Source organism: Pseudonaja textilis, chromosome 1, assembly GCF_049901715.1.
Source record: "Pseudonaja textilis isolate UNSWEBS1 chromosome 1, rPseTex1.2, whole genome shotgun sequence".
Lineage (NCBI taxonomy): Eukaryota > Metazoa > Chordata > Lepidosauria > Squamata > Elapidae > Pseudonaja > Pseudonaja textilis.
Genome location: NC_141990.1, coordinates 682,001 through 703,020, shown reverse-complemented (window position 1 = coordinate 703,020; position 21,020 = coordinate 682,001). Strand labels below are relative to the sequence as shown.

The 21,020-nt window shown below is 50.6% G+C and overlaps 1 protein-coding gene across 1 annotated transcript; it reads left to right on the top strand.

Annotated features, from left to right (window-relative positions):
- Window positions 1-6,567: 6,567 nt before the first annotated feature.
- On the top strand, window positions 6,568-19,426 carry ALDOC (aldolase, fructose-bisphosphate C). Its single transcript, XM_087924102.1, has 9 exons — window positions 6,568-6,796; window positions 11,108-11,234; window positions 13,005-13,216; window positions 14,167-14,221; window positions 15,152-15,312; window positions 15,404-15,487; window positions 16,533-16,707; window positions 18,207-18,406; window positions 18,552-19,426. The coding sequence occupies exons 2-9, from the start codon at window positions 11,123-11,125 to the stop codon at window positions 18,645-18,647; spliced, it is 1,095 nt and encodes a 364-aa protein (XP_087780228.1). The 5' UTR covers window positions 6,568-6,796; window positions 11,108-11,122; the 3' UTR covers window positions 18,648-19,426.
- Window positions 19,427-21,020: the final 1,594 nt, after the last annotated feature.

Genomic DNA, 21,020 nt, shown 5'->3' with positions numbered 1-21,020 from the left:
TCCGTCCACCATCGCATGATTTATATTCAGGTGCTTGACCACGGACTCTCATTTATGACGGTTGCAGCGTCAATGGGGAAACCAGATCGGCTTAATAACCGTGTTCCCTGACTTAACCACTGACCTTTGTTCACTGATTCGCTTAACAACTGGCAGGTTACATCGTAAAAGGGGTCAAAACTCATTTAACGAAGTTCTCGGCATAAATTTGGGGCAGAATCACAGTTGGAAGTCGAGGACTACCTGTCTGGGCTCCAGGGAGCTACCCCCACTTAAATCACGAGTCTCGAGCCAAACTTCCAAAACTTCAAAAGGATTTATGGGGCGTTAAACTGTCCGGCCCTGCCTGGGTGCAGCCGATTCTGAGACGCATCATTCCTTGTCCCCCTTGACCCTGGTTCACCCCCCTGCACCCCCCAGGTGTGTCATAATTCATATCCTCCAATGGGACACGTCCATAGCCCAGAGTCCTCCATCAGGCTCTCCAGTTAGAATTTTGCACAGCAGAAAGTTCAGTCGCCTAGTTACTATCTTTGAAAAAACATTGATGGAATGCGCTTTCAGTTTGCAAGCTGCCCCACTGCTCCCCCTGTTACGGCCACTCTAAAAAGACCAGAGAAATATTTTATGAGTTGCCACACTACTTGTGTCTGCTGAATTTCCCAAGACTTGTGGCAGGTTATACAGGCAGTCCTCAACTTATAAACATTTGTTTAGTGGAAGTTACAACGGCACTGAAAAAAAACCCTGATTTTTGGCTGGTTTTCATACAACTGTTGCAGCAACACATACACACGTGATCAAAATTCGGCCCCTCAGCACCTGGAGTGCACGTGTGACGGTTGCCGTGTCCTGAGGTCACGTGATCCTCTTTTGTGACCCTCTGCCCGGCAATGGGGAAGCCAGGTTCACTGAACAACCGCATGATTCACTTAACGACTGTGGCAAGACAAGTGCAGGATTCCAGGGTTTGCCTAAATTAAATCATGAGCCAAACTTCAAAAAACTTCAAAGGATTCATTAGGAGCAACACGCTGGCCTGATCTGCATGAAGCCGATTCTGGCACAGGTAATGACAGTCACCTGTGACCTGGCTTCCCCCCCTCCCCCCTGGGTGTGTGCCATAAATCAACCTCTCCAATTAAACACAGGGGCTGGGTGTCATCTGTCACGTTCTCCAATTAAAAGTTTTTCGGGGCAAAAGCTTCCATTGCAGTCTTTTTCAAGATAAAGTTGGAATTAATTGGCCGTATGCTTCTCCGGTCCTTCCCCCTCTTTCTTATGCCAACTTGGAAACAAGTGTAGGAATATTTTACAAGTAGACCTTAGGTTGTAAAATAGGGCAAAACTTACTTAACTGTCTTGCAAAGCAAGGGACATTTTGGGCTCCACTGAGGTTGTTAAGTCGAGGACACCCCGTCCTTCAGTCGAGGCACATTGCAGTCAGACTCACCCATAAAACTAAATCAACAGTTTTATCAATAAAAATCTCCAGGGGACGTAATTCTGCAGGGAGGGAGGCCAGCCCTCAACCCCCCCTTGGGCAGAGTTCTGTTTTCAAGGCCTTCGGGGGAACTTGGGAGCAAATTAGACTGGCTGTTAGGGATACACCCTAGCAGAATCTGCACGGCAGTCAGGCAGGCAGGCAAAATATGTGAGATAAACGTTTTTGTAGCTTACACTCAGTAAAACAGATACACCGTGCTAGTTAAATAGTTTATTCCAGTAAGAGTTATAGCATAGTCAAACAGTCCATATATCATTCACTAGTTCAGTCCGTCCAGGGATTATTCAGTTGCAAATTCCAGTGTCGAAAAAGAGGTCAGTAAACTTACAAATATCAGTCCAGGAATATATCTCCTCGCAGTAGAGATATGAAGAAGTCAAAACTCCTCTCTTCCTTCAGCAACTCAGCAGTAGGGAAAACATGCAGTTAACAAACCATCAATCCAGTATAGTCAGGGAATCGTCAGCAATCAGTAGGTTCTCTTGCTCCCTCTTATGGCGGTTCAACACCGCACCCAAAATTACATGCTTTGCAGTTTAAAGTGACACACACTTAAACTTACAATCATAGTTTATATATATTATTTTACCCAAACTACGTTAGGTAACCTATGTTATTCCTAACATTCTCCCCTTTTGGGTGTTGAAAGGCTGGAAAATGCCTTTCTTCTGAGAGCTCGATTTTCCTGCTGGGAGAACTTCGGTTTAAAGACAGAGACAACTGCTTGGAAGCTGGTTCCTTTTATTTTTCAGGAAGGCAAGAAATAGCAAGAAGTCTGCGTTCCTGGGGCTAGCCATCTTTGTATAATAAACCCCTGATTTTTATACCTTTTTCTCCTTTTGTGTGTGTGTGCTTGTGTTTGTATTTCTTAATGTTTTAAATCCTGTCAGGGGTTGTCTTCATTTCCGCCGGAGGGTAAACTCCACGGGGTGGTTTGATTGGATTATCAGTTTCATTCTAATGTTTTCTTATATTTGTTTGGTGGCAATCTCCTGTCTGCTATGGAATTTATTTCGTGTCTTTTGTCTATTTGTTTTGCTGATTTGGCATGACCTGTTGTTTGTAAGGGATTTCTTTTTCTTGTTTCCCTAGCTTTCTTAATTACTTGGCTTTTGTCTAGGGGGCTTCTTTCAATACCTTTTATTAAATCTCTTTTCCTATGCAAGTTTGTTTTATGGCTGGCCTGATGTTCCCTTTGGGCTTTTCCTGCTTGGGTGTCACCACTGTCCTCATGAAGTTCCCTTTCCACACGGGTAATATAATAATATATATATCTATTTACAACCTCAACCCATAGTCATCACAATTTTTTTTGTGTTTCACTGCACCTTGGGCCTTTGTAAATTGATCAGCAATATTTTGCTCAGTCATGCAATATTCCAATCTTATTAAACCATTTTTTACAGATTGCCTTACATTCAGATATCTCAGATCTGTATGCTTAGATCTCGTTTTTACAGCAATATTTGTAGCCAACCGTATGACTGCTTGATTGTCCTCATACACTACAATGCAATCTTTAACAGTTAATCCCATATCTAATAATAACTGTTTATACAGAATTAAATCAGTACATAATAAAGATAGACATGAAAATTCTGCTTCCATTGTGGACATACTTATGTGTTGCTGTCTAATTGACCTCCAACCAATCAATGCTTTTCCTAACAGTATAGCCATTCCTGAAGTTGATTTCCTAGTGTTTATGTCTGTTGCAAAACTCGCATCAGCATATGCACTTAAAATCAAATAATCTTTTGGCTCCAAATACAATGCATAGTGCATTGTCTTTTTAAGATATCTTAAGATACATTTTGCCGCTTGCCAGTGTCGTTCAGCGGGTTCAGCGTTGAATCAGCCAACTGATTAACGCTATAGGCAATATCTGGCCTTGACCAATTACTAATATACGATAGACTACCAATTAATGACTGATAGTCTTATTGAATTTTGAACTTTGAGCATCAGTGTGGCAAAATTCCTGACTCATTGGAGTTTTTGCTGGCTTACAAAGTTCCATATTATATGTTTTTAGTAATTGATAAATTTTATCCTCTTGAGATATCTTATAGCCACCGTTGGTTTTATTTATTGTCAATCCGAAATACTGTTTTATCTCTCCTAATTGCTTTAATTTTATCCTCTTACCTAATATTATTATTTCAGTAGCTTCATTATTAGTTTTTGTAATTAAAGCAATCATCTGTAAACAACAATAATAATGACACTATACCATTTGTCTCTCTTTTAAATAAACATGGATCAGCTAAACTTGCTTTAAACCCTATATTGTTTAACTCCTTAACAATATATTGGTTCCATTCATAACCAGATTGTTTTAATCCATAGGGACTCTTTTTCAGCTTCCAACAGTCATTATTATCCTTAATCCCTACAGGTTTCTTTAGGTATATAGTGTGCTGCAATGGTGCATGCAGATAAGCAGTTTCTACATCTAAATGATTTATGACATAGTTTTTCTTAGCTGCCCACACTAAAGCTGCTCTCAAGGTTGTTGCTTTTAGACTCGGTGCAAACACTTCATCATAATCACATGCAGTTTGATTAAATCCTTGAGCTACCAATCTAGCCTTATGGGTAACAGTCCCATTTTTACATGTTTTTAATTTAAATATCCATTTGCAGCCAATGGACTTTTCACCTGGAGGTAATTTAGCATTCTCATAGACTCCCATCTGTTTTAATGAATTCAGTTCCTTTTCCATTGCTCTATGCCAATTCTCTCGATCCTTTGCAGGATACATTCTAAGTTCTTCCACAGTAGTTGGAACTTTACTAACTTGGCAAACTACACTTGCTTGGTACCTATCAGGTGGTCTGGTTTCACGTGTTGACCGTCTAGGTATTACAGGGCTTACAGGTGGACTTTCATCTATTACCTGTTCCTGGTTATCTATTTCTTCCTTTTCACTTATTTCTTCCTGTTCTGGTCCTATTTGCTCTTCTTGTACTTCCTCTTTAATTGGACTTTTCTTATTACTGATATGGTGGTTTGGTCTTTTGTAGGTTTCTATGATTACATCTTTATTTGAATCTTGCTCCAGTTTTTCCCATCCTACATGTTCAAGGAATTGTGTACTAGCACTACAGTAAACTCTAGATGTACCTTTTTCCCAGAACCTGTAAGATTTATGGTTAGATTAGTAACCTACAAAAAATAATCTTTTAGCCCTATGCTGCCCCTTATGTCTCAGTTGTGTAGGAATATGCACCCATGCTGGTGCTTCTCTGGATATTAAACTATAATTAATAAAACAGCTGTCTGTTTACAGTATTGTGTAACTACACTAACTCTCACTTTATATAAGCCTGTTATATCCTGGTTAGTCTGACTGTGCAGCTGGGCACATAACCAGTGTTAGGGATACACCCTAGCAGAATCTGCACGGCAGGCAGGCAGGCAAAATATGTGAGATAAACGTTTTTGTAGCTTACACTCAGTAAAACAGATACACCATGCTAGTTAAATAGTTTATTTCAGTAAGAGTTATAGCATAGTCAAACAATCCATATATCTATCATTAATTCAGTCCGTCCGGGGATTATTCAGTTGCAAAGTCCAGTGTCGAAAAAGAGGTCAGTAAACTTACAAATATCAGTCCAGTAATATATCTCCTCGCAGTAGAGATATGAAGAAGTCAAAACTCCTCTCTTCCTTCAGCGTTCAGCAACTCAGCGGTAGGGATAAACACGCAGTTAGCAAACCATCAATCCATCAAACCATCAATCGTCAGCAAGCAATCAGGCAGGTTCTCTTGCTCCCTCTTATGGTGGTTTACAACCGCACCCAAAATTACATGCTTTGCAGTTTAAAGTGACACACACTTAAACTTACTATCATAGTTTATATATATATTATTTTACCCAAGCTACGTTAGGTAACCTATGTTATTCCTAACATTGGCATCTTTGGTGTAGGGGGAAAAGCACCCCCCCCATCTCTCGGAGGGAGGTTTAAGGCTTGGCCCAACCGGACAAACACACCTGATGGGCCCCCTTCTCAGACAGGTGGTCCTGCGTTAGACAGGTGCCCCCACCAGCAGTCTGGATTATGCCCAGGAGCAACTGGGCAGTGCCCGCCACAGAGGTGGGGGACCTGGGCATCAGCCACAACTGCAGCTTGGCACTAACTGCTGGTGCTGGGCGCCCGCTCACCTGGGCAGGTGTTGAGAAGGGCAAGGGGCGCCCTGGCCAGGGGCAGCTTCTGCAGGAAGGGTGGCAGATGGTGCACGGGGCAAAGCCTCTGGTCTGGGCGCTTCCGATGGAGGGGGGGGGGGCTTATGGGCATGACGTGCGCCCCCACTCCCCCCATTGATGGCCTCGCTGGTGCCACAGCCGCAGGGCAAGTTCCCTTCCTGCCTTTTGATGACCAGCAGAGCACAAAAGAGACACCAAAGCTGCAAAGGCGCCAGTTGGACCGGGAGCCGCAGCTCCATCCTAGCACAAGCCGCCCCCCGCCGTCTCCCCGCCCCTTCCCTCGGCTGCCTGACCAGGAGGGAGCGCAAGGGGGCTTCGGACTTTGCAGCCCCAGCCTCGGCGCTGAGCCTCACCCCACCCCCCCTCCCGCCAACCACGGGTTGGGGTCCTTTGAGGGTCCAGCGGAAAGGAGCCCGGCGGAAGGAAGGGGACTTTAGAGAGAATCTAGCCCACCCTCCTACCCAGGGCAGGAATGCATCCCGGCTTCCCCACCGGATGGCGTCCGTTCCAGCCCCTTTTCACCCGCCCCGTGCAGGGGATCCGGCCCCCATCGCCGGCCCCGGGCCCTCTGCCCCGTCTCTCCAGGGCAGCCCCCCCCCGGCTGCAGGTCTCGGGGTGACCCCGGGACTCCTCTACCCAGAAGAGGGGTGGCGGGGGCTCGACGCCGGGCGGGCGGCGGCCTCGTTCAGCCCAAGTGGGGAAGGGGCGAGCCCGTGGGCGGGGAGGCCCTCTGCACGCGCTCAGAGGCGCCCTCCCCTCGGAGCCCGTCCAGGGGCGCTCTTGAGGGTGCGGGGTGGCTGCGCCCCTGCGGCGTCGGACGGGCCTGGGAGCCGGGAAAGGCGAGGAGGGGGTCCTCGGGGAGGCTCCCAGCCCCGGAGCGGCCGCTGCCTTCCTAGCGGGGGAGGGAGAGGGGGGGAGGTCTGGCCTCCGTCTGGCCCCTCCCCTCCCTCCGCCCCCCCGTCACGTAGCTCCTGCGGCACCGGCAGCGCCTTTACAGCCCCGCGCCAGAACCGGCGCCGCACAAGCCGCGGAGGCAGCCCCGACGGCGGACGCAGAAAGCAGCCTCGACCGGTAAGAAGGCGACCCGGTAGGCGAGCCCGCCCCGGAGCGCTGGAGGGGCTGGAGGGGTCCCACGAGCGCCGGGTCTTCCCTGAGACCCCCCCACGCCGCCCCTCTTGCCCTCGGACTCCGGCACCGTCGCGTCCCCGGGAGCTGCGGACCGGGCGCGGCTGCTGCGCTTTGCGTTGCCCTCCCCCCCCCCCGCCGCCCCCAAAACGGGCCCTTTGCAGGGAGGGGCGCGGGGAGGGTCTCCTTCCCGCAGGGGCTTCGCTCCTGCCCGCCCCGCCGGTCCCGGGAATCCCCCCCTTCTGAGAACCCCGAAAGCCCCTTCCTCCTGCCGCCGGTGGGCTGGGGGTGCGGGGGGGGGGTCAAGCATCCTTAAAGGCGCTCCTGCTGCCCGCCCCCCCAATGTATGACTCGGAAACCGGCTGGCTCTGGTGCAACTGCGCATCGCAGCTCCCAGACGGGGCGAAGGCAGACCCGGCCGGGCTGAATTTGGGAAATTAAGGCGTGGGGGGGGGGGGCTCCCTGATTGGTGGCCTCTGAGCTGGGCAGTTTTATTATTATTTTTTTAAAAAAGAAAGATTTTATTATACATTTTTCTTTAATAGACACTATTATTATTACATCACAGTTTCATCCTCGCTATTATTCTTTAAGAATTCTTATTGGAGACCCGAACATGGCTTAGCATGTGTTAACGGCAGAATTATTAACCAGGATTGAATCCTGATTGAGGCTTCCAAGAAGAGACTGGACTGCCCATTGGTCAGAAATGGTGTAGGTTCTCCCACTTGGGCGGGGAGGTTGGACTAGATGGCCTACAAGGGGGGTCTCCAACCTTGGCAACTTTAAGCCTGGAGGACTTCAACTCCCAGAATTCCCCAGCCAGCAAAGGTTGGAGACCCCTGCATGAGAGCAAAGCTGGCTGGGGAATTCTGGGAGTTGAAGTCCTCCAGGCTTAAAGTCGCCAAGGTTGGAGACCCCTGGCCTACATACAAGGTCCCTTCCGACTCTGGTGATCTGTTATCTTGAGCTGGGTGGCGGTGTTTTGAGGGGCAGACCTTTCAGGACCCAACTAGGGAAGTCATGACTGTAGAAGGGGAGGGGTGCAGAGAGGGGAGGAAGTTTGGGGGACTGTGTGGCCCATGGTGCTCTCCGAGTTGGGTTGGGTAGTTTCTTTGCGGATGATTTCAAAGATCCAAAACTGGCTACATCATCAGAGCTAAGGTGGGTCACGAAACGGAAACGCCTGCCAGAAAACCGGGGAGCTCAAGACGGAGAAAACCCACTCCCCTTTCAACCCCGATTCTCCTTTTTTGTTGGGAGATGAAGGGGTCTTAAGGGCTCTCCGGGGCCGGGTGGGTTGCAGGGGCCTCTGATGGCATGGGGGTGGGGGGCTGTCTCCATCCATCTGGAGTCTGGTGATTTGGTTTGAAACTGGCAGCGGGGGAGGCAGAGCTGCCACAAACGTCCTTTAGAGTCTGCAACCTTGGCGCTTTAAGCCTGAGGACTTCAACTCCCAGAATTCCCCAGCCAGCAAAGCTGGCTGGGGAATTCTGGGAGTTGAAGTCCTCCAGGCTTAAAGCGCCAAGGTTGGAAACCCCTGCTTTAGAGTGAGTGGTGAGGAGAAGGACACACCTGTACCTGGCTGCTAAAAGGGGTGTCTGGCTCGGGGGTGGAAAGGGGGGGACATACAGGCGCCAAAGCAGTCAAGAAAACGAACCGCTGCCTGGGGTCCCTGCTGGCTTTTGGCTCTGTTGGCCAAAAGGGGGGGGGGGGTCTCTTGGCTGCCGCCTTGGCTAAGCAGGGAGGGTCTCTTGGCCTTAAGAACACCTGGGCACGATCTCTCCAAAGTGAGGCGGACATTTCCGTGCCCCGCCGGCTGTGTCCAGATGTTCAAAGAGGGTGACTGAGCTGGAATGCATCTCCCTTCGACCCCCCACCCCCCAGCTGTGGCACACGAGTGACAGTCCCACCAATTTGGAGAATGGCTTGCCCTAGTCTTCCCTCCTCTTCCTCTCCTAGGTCACGCTGCTCTCTCTCTTTTCCCTGTCAAAATGCAAGGATAGGAAAGCAGGAATCAACCGATCCATCGGAACAGAGCTGGAAGGGTCCTTGGAGGTCTTCTAGTCCAGCCCCCTAATCAAGCAGAATAGCCTATATACCATCCCAGACCAATGGCTGTCCAGTCTTTCCTTAAAACACCTCCAGTGTTGGAGCACCCGCAACTTCTAGTGGCAGGCTGTTCCACTGGTTAATTGTTGTTCTGTTGGAAAGTTTCTCCTTCGTTCCAGGTTGCTTCCCTCCTTGGTTAGTTTCCATCCGTTGCTTCTTGTCCTGCCTTCAGGGGCTTTGGAGAATAAGTTGACCCCCCTCCTCCTTTGGGGCAGCCCCTCAAAGCCCCTCTATTAGGGGAGAGGTCTCCAGTCTTGGCAACTGGAAGACTTGGGGGTGTCAGGTCTCAGAATCTGGGTGCCGACGTCCACACGTCTTCAGGTTTCCCAGTCTGGAGAACCCTGAATTTGAGGTGTGTGTGTGTGTGTGTGTGTGTGTGTGTGTGAAACCTTTCCAAAGCCTCCTGGCGGGTTTGAAAAAGGGCCAAAGAAAACCGCCGCGGCAGCCGAGAAGAATGACGAGCGAGCATCAAAGGCCGCAAGCCTGACTCAGCAGCCTGGTAAACATTGTGATGGCGTTTTGTGTGCGCCCATCCTTGGTGGGCAGCGAATCAACCCCGCCCAGGAAGCCGCTTGGGGCAGGCGAGGGATGGGGATAATCCTGCTGCGTGGTAGTTCACAGTAGCCGGCCTTAAGCGGGGGGGGGGGGGGGGGGGTCAGCGGCAGGGCTCCCATCTGCCTGGCTGGGCCACGAGGCCGGGCGCATGCATGCCGGCTGCCCGAAATAGGCCACTCCGCTCCATTTACGCAATGGATGTTCCAGAAAGGCCGGGTTGGCAGGAGGGCAAAGAGGCCGGTGACCGTAGCCATGACAACGGGGACCGTTCCTAAGGATGCTGGCAGAAGGGGGATTTTGTTTTGGTTTGGTTTGGTTTTCTCCAATGGCCTGCCGGGGGGAGGGGGAAATGCAGGCACACGCTGACTCTGAGCGCGTGCAGAGCGCTGTTTATTTACTTGACCTTCCTCTGTATTAATGGAGGGGTGGAGAATCGAGATCACACCAAGCGTTAATGCTGCTTTATAAGGCTCCGGGGAGGCCATACTCGGGGTATTACGGTCAGTTTGGGCTGCCACGATATTCAAAAAAAACATGTTGAGAGTTTGAAAAAAAAAAAATTGCAGAGAAGAGCAGCTAAGAGGATCGAAGGCCTGGAGACTAAAACCTATGAAAGTTTGAGGATTTGGGTTTGGCTAGTCTAGAGAAAAGAAGAATTAGGGGTGATACGATAGCAGAATTATAACATTTGAGGGGCTGCCACTATTATTATTATTACTTTTATTGTCAGAGGACAACATGGATATAATGAGATTGGCTGAGCCTCCCTTCGTACACACCCCCCCCCAATACAACTCACAGTGAGGACAGGCGCCCCTAACCGGGTCCCAATCTTATTGCAGTGTGTGACCTTATTGCACAACACGCAACAAAGAAGGAGGGGGTCAACTTATTTTCCAAAGGCCCTGAAGGCAGGACAAGAAGCAACGGATGGAAACTAACCGAGGAGGGAAGCCACTTGGAACTGGGTTGTCTGGATTAGTCTAGGGTCTCCATCTTGAGCAGGGGGTTGGACTAGAAGACCTCCAGGTCCCTTCCCAGTGAGTTATTCTGTTATTCTGTCTTTCTATCCTCGAGAAGAGAAGGTTTTTCCTGCACTCACAAATCATGAGAAAGGGGAAACATCTGGAGTTATGTCTTCTAGTTTATCAAAATATAAAAATACAGAAATTTGAAGAGGAACGAGAATAATGGGGAGATAGGAGAAGGGGAAGAGGGAAAAGTGTTGGGTAAAAGGGAAAAAAGAAAGAAAAGCCTTGGCTTCCAACTCTTTTTGGCACAAGAGAATAAGGTCATTAACATACCACAGAGGTCTCCAAACTCGGCCCCTTTAAGACTGGCGGACTTCAACTCCCGGAAGCTGACTGGAGAATTCTGGGAGTTGAAGTCCACCACTCTTAAAGGAGACCCCTGACATATAACTTCAATGTTTTGCTTTTACGTAATACCATATACAAGCCGTTCCCGTGTATGGCTGGCTCAGGAATTCTGGGAGTTGAAGTCCAGCGGCCGTAAAGGGGCCACCCCTGATCTTAGACGATAAACGACACGATAGCCCTTGTTGAGTGACACGTTTGGATGCCCTTGCAGGGAACGCCCACCAAGATGACCCACCAATACCCCGCGCTCACTGCCGAGCAGAAGAAGGCGCTCTCGGACATCGCCCAGCGGATCGTGGCCCCGGGCAAGGGCATCCTGGCGGCGGATGAATCCGTAGGTGGGTCTGGATTGCAGGCAGTGTATGTTGCGGGGGGAGGGGCTGAGCAGACCAACATTTGGGGTGGGTGGGTCTGGAGGCCCCTCCTCCAGGTGGGATGGCCTCCCCAGTGGGGAAAGGAAGGGGGCGTCCTAGTTGAACCCACTTTTCTCCTGCAGTCTCCAGATACCCCCCAGTTTTCCAAGAGGGCAGGACCCTTTGGATTCCCTCCCGAGGGACATGAAGGACCCCTGACTCTTAATGGAAGGGTGAGGGGCTGCTGGGTGGACCCCGGGGCAGAAGAAGCCCCCTGTAACCACGATTTCTCACCAGGGCCCCATTTTCAGTCTTCATGGCTGGCAATCTGCGTCTTCGAAATCTCCGTGTCATCTCGTCAAATATTTCCCTGGACAACAGAAAGGGAGGCGGGAGCAGTATGGCTGCTTGCAAACCAAAAGCGCATTCCATCAATGTTTTTTCAGAGATAGTAACTAGGTGATTTGAAGTTTCTGCCCTGCAAAATTCTTACTGGAGATCCTGATTGATGGCTCTGGGCTATGGACGTGTCCCATTGGAGGATATGAATGACGATACACCCAGGGGTGGGGGTGGGGGGGCGAAACCAGGGTCAAGGGTGACAGTGAATGATGTGTCTCAGAGTCGACTGCACTCAAACTGTGCCGACATGTGAACTCCCAATAAATCATCTTTAAGCTTTGAAAATCCGGCTAGAGATCCCTGATTTAAATGGGGCGGAATTACCGGAGCCCTGGCCCTGAGATGCCCCTGGGATACAGGCCGCCCTCGACTTACAGCAGTTCACTTAGTGACCATTTAATGTACAACTGCACTGAACAAAGGAATTAAGACTTCCTCTATGGAGATTTTGTCCCAAAGGTGCTTTATTTTATTTTTCAAGAGTCCACTGGACTTTCTGGGTTTTTTTCTTTGAAGACGTTTCGCTTCTCCTCCAAGAAGCTTCTTCCACTCTGAACTGGATGGTGGGGAAGGATTAAGCCTTCAGTGGCTGAGAGTAACACTTAGGACACCCGTCACATAATCCCACTTCTGCGACCCTCTGACAAGCAAAGTCAATAGGAGGAAGGCAGATTCGCTTAACGGCCGGGTTACTCAGTTAACCACCGCAGTGTTTCGCTTAGCAGCGGTGACAAGACAGGTCGTGAAATGGTGCAAGATTCACTTCAGAAATGTTTCACTTAGCATCAGAAATCGTGGTCAGGGTTGGAAGGAAAAATCCATCTGGTTCAGTTCCAAGCTGGGGAGGAAATGCCGGAAAAAAACCTCTAGAGGCGGATTGGAAAGAAAGTTTCTTGTTTATTGACGTGCAGTTCTGGGGCAGCTGACACAATGGGCTCCAGAGCGGGTGGGTTTGATGCCTTCGGGATTCCTATGGGGTCATGTAGAGGTCACGGTTGGCTCTATAGGCAATGGGAAATGCAAATCCTAGGGGTTTGTCTGGGCTAATCTTGTCCCTCTTTGGTTTGTGGCTTATCTGTGGAGTTTCTGTCTGACCCAGCCTTTCTGAAAGGATCCCCAAATCTGCCTTTCCGAAAGCTGGCCTTCTCAGTCTCTGCTTGGGGCATGGAAACGGGGCTGGTTTCTACCTCCCTTTTTTTAATATCCCCCCCCCCCAATTATTTCACTCTCTACGAGGTTGGTGGGGGGACTTTCTACGTCAGGCCTGCCTGTGGTTGGGACGAGCCAAGGCTGGAGGGAGGGACAGCGTGGAGGCGGGACAAACTCCCGTCGGCTTCTTCCCGTCTCGTGCAGGCAGCATGGCCAAGCGGCTGAACCAGATCGGGGTGGAGAACACCGAGGAGAACCGGCGTCTCTACCGCCAGATCCTCTTCAGCGCCGACAGCCGGGTCAAGAAATGCATTGGAGGGGTCATCTTCTTCCACGAGACCTTGTACCAAAAGGCGGACGACGGCACGCCCTTCGTGGACCTGATCAAGGACAAGGGCATCGTGGTCGGCATTAAGGTGCCGGTCGGGACCTCCCCCCTGCCATCTTTGCGCCCCCCTCCCCTCCCAGCTCCTGAAAAGACCGGGGGGGGAGGGGTTGTCCCACTAGCGGTTGAAGGAAGAGTAGAAGAACAGAGTTGGAGGGGGACCCTGGAGGTCTTCTAGTCCATCTGATTCCTACAGGGAATCAGCCGCCTGCCTGAGCTCTTTGGGGTCCAGCAGCTGCTCTGCGGCCCAGGAGGGGCGGGGGTGAAGCCCACCCGGCTGGACCAATCGGACAGAAAGCCCACTGGTCCAGAAGAGCTGAAGGGTCCTGGGGGCTTCCTTGCAGACATTTCCTGACCCAACTAGGGAACCTCATCAGGGCAGGAGGAGGAGGAGGAGGAGGACTTTGGGGTTCTTGGTGCTCTCTGAGCTTGGCTTTTCCTTGCAGACATTTCCTGATCCAACTAGGGAACATCATCAGTGCTAGAAGGGGAGTGGGGTGTGCAGAGAGGAGGAGGAGAACAATGGGTGCCCTCTGAGCTGGGGGGGGAGGGGCTTCCTTGCAGACGTTTCCTGACCCAACTAGGGAACCTCATCAGTGCTGGAATGGAGTGGGGGGTTTGCTCCCTCGTTTATATATACTAGCCGTTTGCCCTGCATAAACGGGGAGCGAAGCTCACCCCACCCGGCACTGAAGCAGTTCCCTAGTTGGGTCAGGAAACGTCTGCAAGGAAGCCCCCCAGCTCAGAGAGCACCAGGGACCCCTCCTCTCACGCCTGAGCCCCAAAGAGTCTCCTCCATTAGAGAAGAGCTGGCTCTCGTTTAGGGGGAACTGTCTGGGGTGGGATGGGGGAACCGAGAAAGAAGCCCCCTCCCTCCTGCTTTCCTGAATGATCCTGGGATCTGGGAATTTGTTTTGGGGGGTGGGGGTAGGGGGTCCTGGGGAGGCTGCAGCCCTAACCAGCTCTCTGCTTCCTTCCCAGGTGGATAAAGGGGTGGTGCCCCTGGCTGGCACGGATGGAGAGACCACCACCCAAGGTAGGGAGGGGCAGAGGCGGGGGGGGTCACTTGGGGCTGGGGGTGAGCCTGAGCCCCTCGCTTGGATTCGCTCTGTGGTCCAATCAGGCCTTGGTGGGGCAAAAGGTCCAGGGCAGGCCGCAAGGTGGCCATCGCCTTTTGACCTCTTCCTCCCTCCCTCCTTCCCTTCCTCCTTTTCCCCTCGCTTCTTTCTCTCCTCCCTTCCTACTTTCCTCCCTCCCTCCCTCTTTCTGCCCTCTTCTTTCCCTCCCTCCTTTCTTCTTTCCTGCCTTCCTTCTTCCACCCTCCCCCTCCTCTTCTTCTTCCCTCCCTCCTTCCTTTTTTCTTTCTGTCCCTCCTTTTTCCCTCCCTCCACTCTCTTCTTTTCCCTTCCTTCCTCCTTTCCTCCCTCCCTTTTTCCATCTCTCCTTTCTTCTTTCGTCCCTCTCTTCCCTTCCCTCCTTTTCCTCCTTCTCCTCTTCCCTTCTCCCTTTCTTCTTTCCTCCCTCCCTCACACTCTCCTTTCTTTCATTCTTTCCTTCCTCCTTCCATCCCTTCTTCCTTTTCCCTTCTTCCTCCAACCCTCTCTCCCTCCTTTCTTCTTTCTTCCCTCCCCACCTCCCTCCCTCCTTCTTTCCTTCCTTTTCTCCCTCCTTTTTCTTTCCTCCCTCTCTCCCCCTCCCTCCTTTCCTCCCTCCCTCTTCCCTTGCTTCTTTCCTTCCTGCCCCCTTCTTCCTTTCTTTCCTCTCTTCCTTCCCCCTTTCCTCCCTTCCCCCTTTTCTTCTTTCCTCCTTTCCTCCCTCCCTTCTTCCTCCATCTTTTCTTCCTTTCCATTTCTCCCTTCCTTCTTCCCCCGCCCCCACGCTCTTCCCTCCCTTTTCCCTTCTATCCTTCTCATTTATCTCTTTCTCTTCCTCTTCCTCCCTTCATTTCCTTCCTTCCTCCCACCAGGGCTGGATGGGCTGGCAGAGCGCTGTGCCCAGTACAAGAGGGACGGCGCAGACTTTGCCAAGTGGCGCTGCGTGCTGAAGATCAGCGAGAACACCCCCTCGGCCCTGGCTATCCTGGAGAACGCCAATGTGCTTGCCCGCTATGCCAGCATCTGCCAGCAGGTGAGGCCGCTGCCCCCCTCCCTTCGCGCTGGGTTTCTGGGCTGCTCTGGCCTCCACGGGGGTCTCAGGGCTCGACTTTCCCTCCCTGCAGAACGGCATCGTGCCCATCGTGGAGCCGGAGATCCTGCCGGACGGAGAACACGACCTGAAACGCTGCCAGTATGTGACTGAGAAGGTAGGGCTGCCTCGGCTGGTGGATTAGGGGGGTCGAACCGGCAGGACGAGGGCACGAAGGTGAGCAGGGGACCCCGGGGCTCTCTCCAGTCAGAGCCAGGCTGGAGTTCCTCTTGCAGCGCACGGTGATCGGGGCCCAATCCACGGCACCTCAAGAGACGACGCGGAGCCAGTTGCTCTCTGGCCCAACCATTGGCAGCGGAGGGGTTGGTGGGGGGGATACACGGAAGGGAGACACCCTCTAGGATGCCGCTGGGGGATCTTAGAAGGTGCAGTTACCCAGAATGCAGTACTCTAAAGCAGGGGTCTCCCATCTTGGCCCCTTTAAGACTGGTGGACTTCAACTCCCAGAATTCCTCAGGCAGCAGACCGGGGGTCTCCCACCTTGGCCTCTTTAAGACTGGTGGACTTCAACTCCCAGAATTCCTCAGGCAGCAGACCAGGGGTCTCCCATCTTGGCCCCTTTAAGACTGGTGGACTTCAACTCCCAGAATTCCTCAGGCAGCAGACCAGGGGTCTCCCATCTTGGCCCCTTTAAGACTGGTGGACTTCAACTCCCAGAATTCCTCAGGCAGAAGACCAGGGGTCTCCCACCTTGGCCCCTTTAAGACTGGTGGACTTCAACTCCCAGAATTCCTCAGGCAGCAGACCGGGGTGTCTCTCATCTTGGCCACATTAAGACTCGGGGGCTTCGACTCCCAGAATTCCTGAAATTCTGGGAGTTGAAGTCCACAAGTCTTAACGTTACTAAGGTTGGAGACCCCCGCTCTAGAATGGGAGTCTCCAAATTGGGCAACTTTAAGTCCGGGGAATTGAAGTCCACAAGTCTTAAAATGGCCACGGTGGGGGACCCCTGCTCTAAAGCCAGAGAGTAAAATGCCAACAAGGCTGAACCCCTCAGTCATTTATTGCACAAACGCTGGAGCAAAAGATATGCTTAAGTGGAAATTGTGTCTGTGTGTGTGTGTTCCCTTTCCGCGATTCCCTTTGCTTCCCTGGCGGTTGTCCGTGGACCCTGATCGGCCTGGCTCCGACCCCCCTCCCAGGTCCTGGCTGCCGTCTACAAGGCCCTGAGCGACCACCACATCTACCTTGAAGGGACCCTGCTGAAACCCAACATGGTGACCCCCGGCCACGCCTGCCCAACCAAGTACAGCCCGGAAGAGATCGCCATGGCCACCGTCACTGCCCTGCGCCGGACTGTGCCCCCTGCCGTGCCAGGTAAGGTCACCTCCAGCGAAGCTCACACCCTTAGGCAAGGAAAACCCAAAGGACACACATAGGTGGACTGGGTGAAACCGGGCTCAGTGGAATGGAATGGAATAGAATTCAGAATAGAATAGAATAAGAATATAATAGACTAGAACGTGGAATACAATAAGGAATGGAATGGAATGGAATAGAATTCAGAGTAGAATAGAATAGAATTCAGAATAGAATAGAATAGAATGGAATAAGAATAGAAAATAGGAGTATAATAGACTAGAATATAGAATACAATAAGGAATGGAATGGAATAGAATTCAGAATAGAATAAGAATATAATAGACTAGAACGTGGAATACAATAAGGAATGGAATGGAATAGAATGGAATAGAATGGAATAGAATTCAGAATAGAATAGAATAGAATTCAGAATAGAATAGAATGGAATAAGAATAGAAAATAGGAGTATAATAGACTAGAATATAGAATACAATAAGGAATGGAATGGAATAGAATTCAGAATAGAATAAGAATATAATAGACTAGAACGTGGAATACAATAAGGAATGGAATGGAATGGAATGGAATAGAATGGAATAGAATTCAGAATAGAATAGAATTCAGAATAGAATAGAATAGAATGGAATAAGAATAGAAAATAGGAGTATAATAGACTAGAATATAGAATACAATAAGGAAGGAATGGAATGGAATAAATAGAATAGGATAAGGAATGGAATGGAATAGAATTCAGAATAGAATAGAATAGAATGGAATAAGAATAGAAAATAGGAGTATAATAGACTAGAACATGGAATACAATAAGGAATGGAATGGAATAAATAGAATAGAATAAGGAATGGAATGGAATGGAAATAGAATAGAATAATTATAAAGCAATAATAGAATGGAATAGAATAGGAATAAAACAATTGAATTGAATTGAATTCTTTCTTGGCCAAATATGATTGGACACACCAGGAATTTGTCTTGTTGCATATAGCAGTGACTGGTAGAGGGATCTTGGAGTCTTAGCTATATAAGAGCCAGTCAGGTGCAGCAGCAGCAGCCAAAAAAGCCAATGCAATCCTAAATTGCATTAACAAAGGGATACAATCGAGGTCAAGGGAGGTACTAATCCCACTCTATAAAGCCTTAGTAAGGCCACACCTAGAGTCCTGCATCCAGTTTTGGTCACCATGTTATAAAAAAGAAGTTGAGACTCTGGAAAAAGTGCAGAGAAGAGCAACCAGGATGATGAGGAGACTGGAGGCTCAAACATACGACGGACGGTTGCAGGAACTGGGCCTGGCCAGTCTAGGGAAGAGAAGGACCAGGGGAGACAGGAGAGCATCTTCCAATATTTGAGGGAGGGGCTGCCCCAGAGAGAGGAAGGGGTCAAGCATAGCTGGCTGGGGAATTCTGGGAGTTGAAGTCCCCAAGCCTTCCAGGGGCCCAGGTTGGCGTCCCATGCAGGGCTCTGGGGCTGCAGCTCTTCCCTTCTGCCCCTGCAGGAATCACCTTCCTGTCCGGCGGCCAGAGCGAGGAGGAGGCCTCCCTCAACCTCAATGCCATCAACAACTGCCCGCTGCCCCGGCCGTGGGCCCTGACCTTCTCCTACGGCCGGGCCCTGCAGGCCTCGGCCCTCAACACCTGGCGGGGCCAGCGGGAGAACGAGGAGCTGGCCACCGAGGAGTTCCTCAAGCGAGCCCAGGTGGGTGGCCTGGGAGGGGGATGGAGGGGGCGCACCCCACTGCCCAGGAAGGGGAGCCCCTCCTAATCGGGGTCCCTCTCTCTCTCTTCTGGGGTGGGCCCCAAAGGGAAGATGTGGCCGCCAGCATCCCTCTGTGTCTTTGCAGGTCAACGGTCAAGCAGCTCTCGGCCACTACGAAGCCAGCGGCAACGGCTCAGGGGCGGCCGGACAGTCTCTCTACGTAGCCAACCATGCCTACTAGCCCCCGGGTGAAGGTCTCGGGCCCTGAGGACCGGGCCCCTGGCTCCTCCGCTGCTTTCCATCCCGCCCCACCCGTCACTCCAAGCTTTTCCTAGAGTAGCCGCGACAGGCAGCAAATTAGGCAGATGAGTGTCCAATTTTTTGGGGGGGGGGGGGAACGACAGGGGAATCGAGTCCTGCAAGTGGAGAGGAGGGGAGGAGAGCCCAGGCCTCCCTCACAGGGCTGTTGTGTGCACAAAAGCCCCAGCCAGGATCCAAAGCTGAACAAGGCCTCTAGAATTAGAAATTTGGCCGGTTTAAGACTTTGGGGACTCCAACTCCCAGAATTCCACAGTCGAAGGTTTGTGGACTCCCAACTCCCAGAATTCCATAATGTTCCATTAAGACTTGTGGACTTCTGGGGAATTCTGGGAGTTGAAGTCCACGAGTCTTGAAAGATTGCCAGGTTGAGATCCCTGGAAAGGTTTTGGGTCAGCACCCAGGAAGACACAATGGGGGTGAATCCGTTGCAGGGGTCTCCTCCGCAGAGGGAAGGCGGGGGCCAGGAGATTTGGGGGGGTCATTGCTGTGTGGTCATCTCTACCCCTCTGCCCATCTGCCTTTCATTTCTTTGAGGACCAATAACCTGTTTGGCTGTGCACTGTGAATTGTGGCTTTGTGGTGCAGCCGTTGTGCCCCTTCCCCGCAGCAGCCTGGCCAGTGGGAGGGGAGGGGGCGCGTGTGCCCCCCCTCAACATACCAGTAGCCTTGTAACTAATAAACCGTAGAGATACCATCACAGTTTTTGTCTCTGGGTTTTCTTTCTCCGGGCCGGACAGATCACCTCTTCTGCCAAGATGGCATAGCTGGTGAGAGACAAGGCATGGGCTTTGGTCATTCGTTCACAAGCTGAGTTCTTGTTAGGGATACACCCTAGCAGAATCTGCACGGCAGTCAGGCAGGCAGGCAAAATATGTGAGATAAAACGTTTTTGTAGCTTACACTCAGTGAAACAGATACACCGTACTAGTTAAATAGTTTATTCCAGTAGGAGTTATAGCATAGTCAAACAGTCCATATATCATTCACTAGTTCAGTCCGTCCAGGGATTATTCAGTTGCAAATTCCAGTGTCGAAAAAGAGGTCAGTAAACTTACAAATATCAGTCCAGTAATATATCTCCTCGCAGTAGAGATATGAAGAAGTCAAACTTCCTTTCTTCCTTCAACGTTCAGCAACTCAGCAGTAGGGAACATGCAGTTAGCAAACCATCAATCCATCAAACCAGCAATCGTCAGCAATCCAGTAGGTTCTCTTGCTCCCTCTTATGGCGGTTCAACACTGCACCCAAAATTACATGCTTTGCAGTTTAAAATGACACACACTTAAACTTACTATCATAGTTTTATTTTACCCAAACTATGTTAGGTAACCTTGTTATTCCTAACAGTTCTGTTGAATTTTGACTTTGTACTTTGATTTGACCCACTTTTCTCTCTCGGAAAATGGTGGCAAGGTTCTATAAAGCCATCGGACTGGAATGCAGGAAAATTTATGGATTGATTAGAGCTGGGGTCTCCCACCTTGGCACCTTTAAGACTTGTGGACTTCAACTCCCAGAGTTCCTCAGCTTTGCTTAAAGGTGCCAAGGTGGGAGACCCCTGGATTAGATAACTTTTACGATGATAACATCCCTAAAACAGGGGAAAAAAAATAGGGTTGCAATTGGAGCCTCCTTGGATCTTTTGACAGTAAGTTCCAGCAATTCCAAGAAGGCCCCACACCCATTTGCACCTCTCAGGTGGCTCTTAGGACACAACTGAAACCTCCAGGTGGCCTCTAAAAAAGGATGCCAATGACCAGCTGCCTGCCCAGAGGATAAACCCTTCCCTTCTCCACCATCCAGTCCGAGCTGAAGAAGCTTCTGGGAGAAGTGAAATGTCTTCAAAGAAAAAGTAGAAAATCCATTTGCCTCCTGGGGGGCGGGGGGAACAAAAAAACAAAACACCTTTGGGACAATGAACGAAGGAAGGAATGAACGAACCAACCACAGTCCCAAACTATATAGCGTCCAAGCCAAAAGGCCGCGTTCTCTTTAAGGAGAATGCCTTGAAATCTGATTTTCCGGGTCTATTTTGTTATGAGATACTTCCTGGGCCCCCAACAAGGGAGATAGAATAGCTGCTATTGGATCGAAGGTGGGCCCAGAAGGTGGGAGCAGAACCTGGGGTGGGGGGGGAGGACTGGGGGTGGGGGAGATGAACCGACAGCAGGCGGTTTAGGCCGGACATTAGCAAGAATGTTCTAACTTGGGATCTGCTGGCTGGAGGAACGAGAGCGGCCCCATTGTAGGAAGTGAGAACCCCCCCACTCTCCAAAGAAAATGAAATATCTT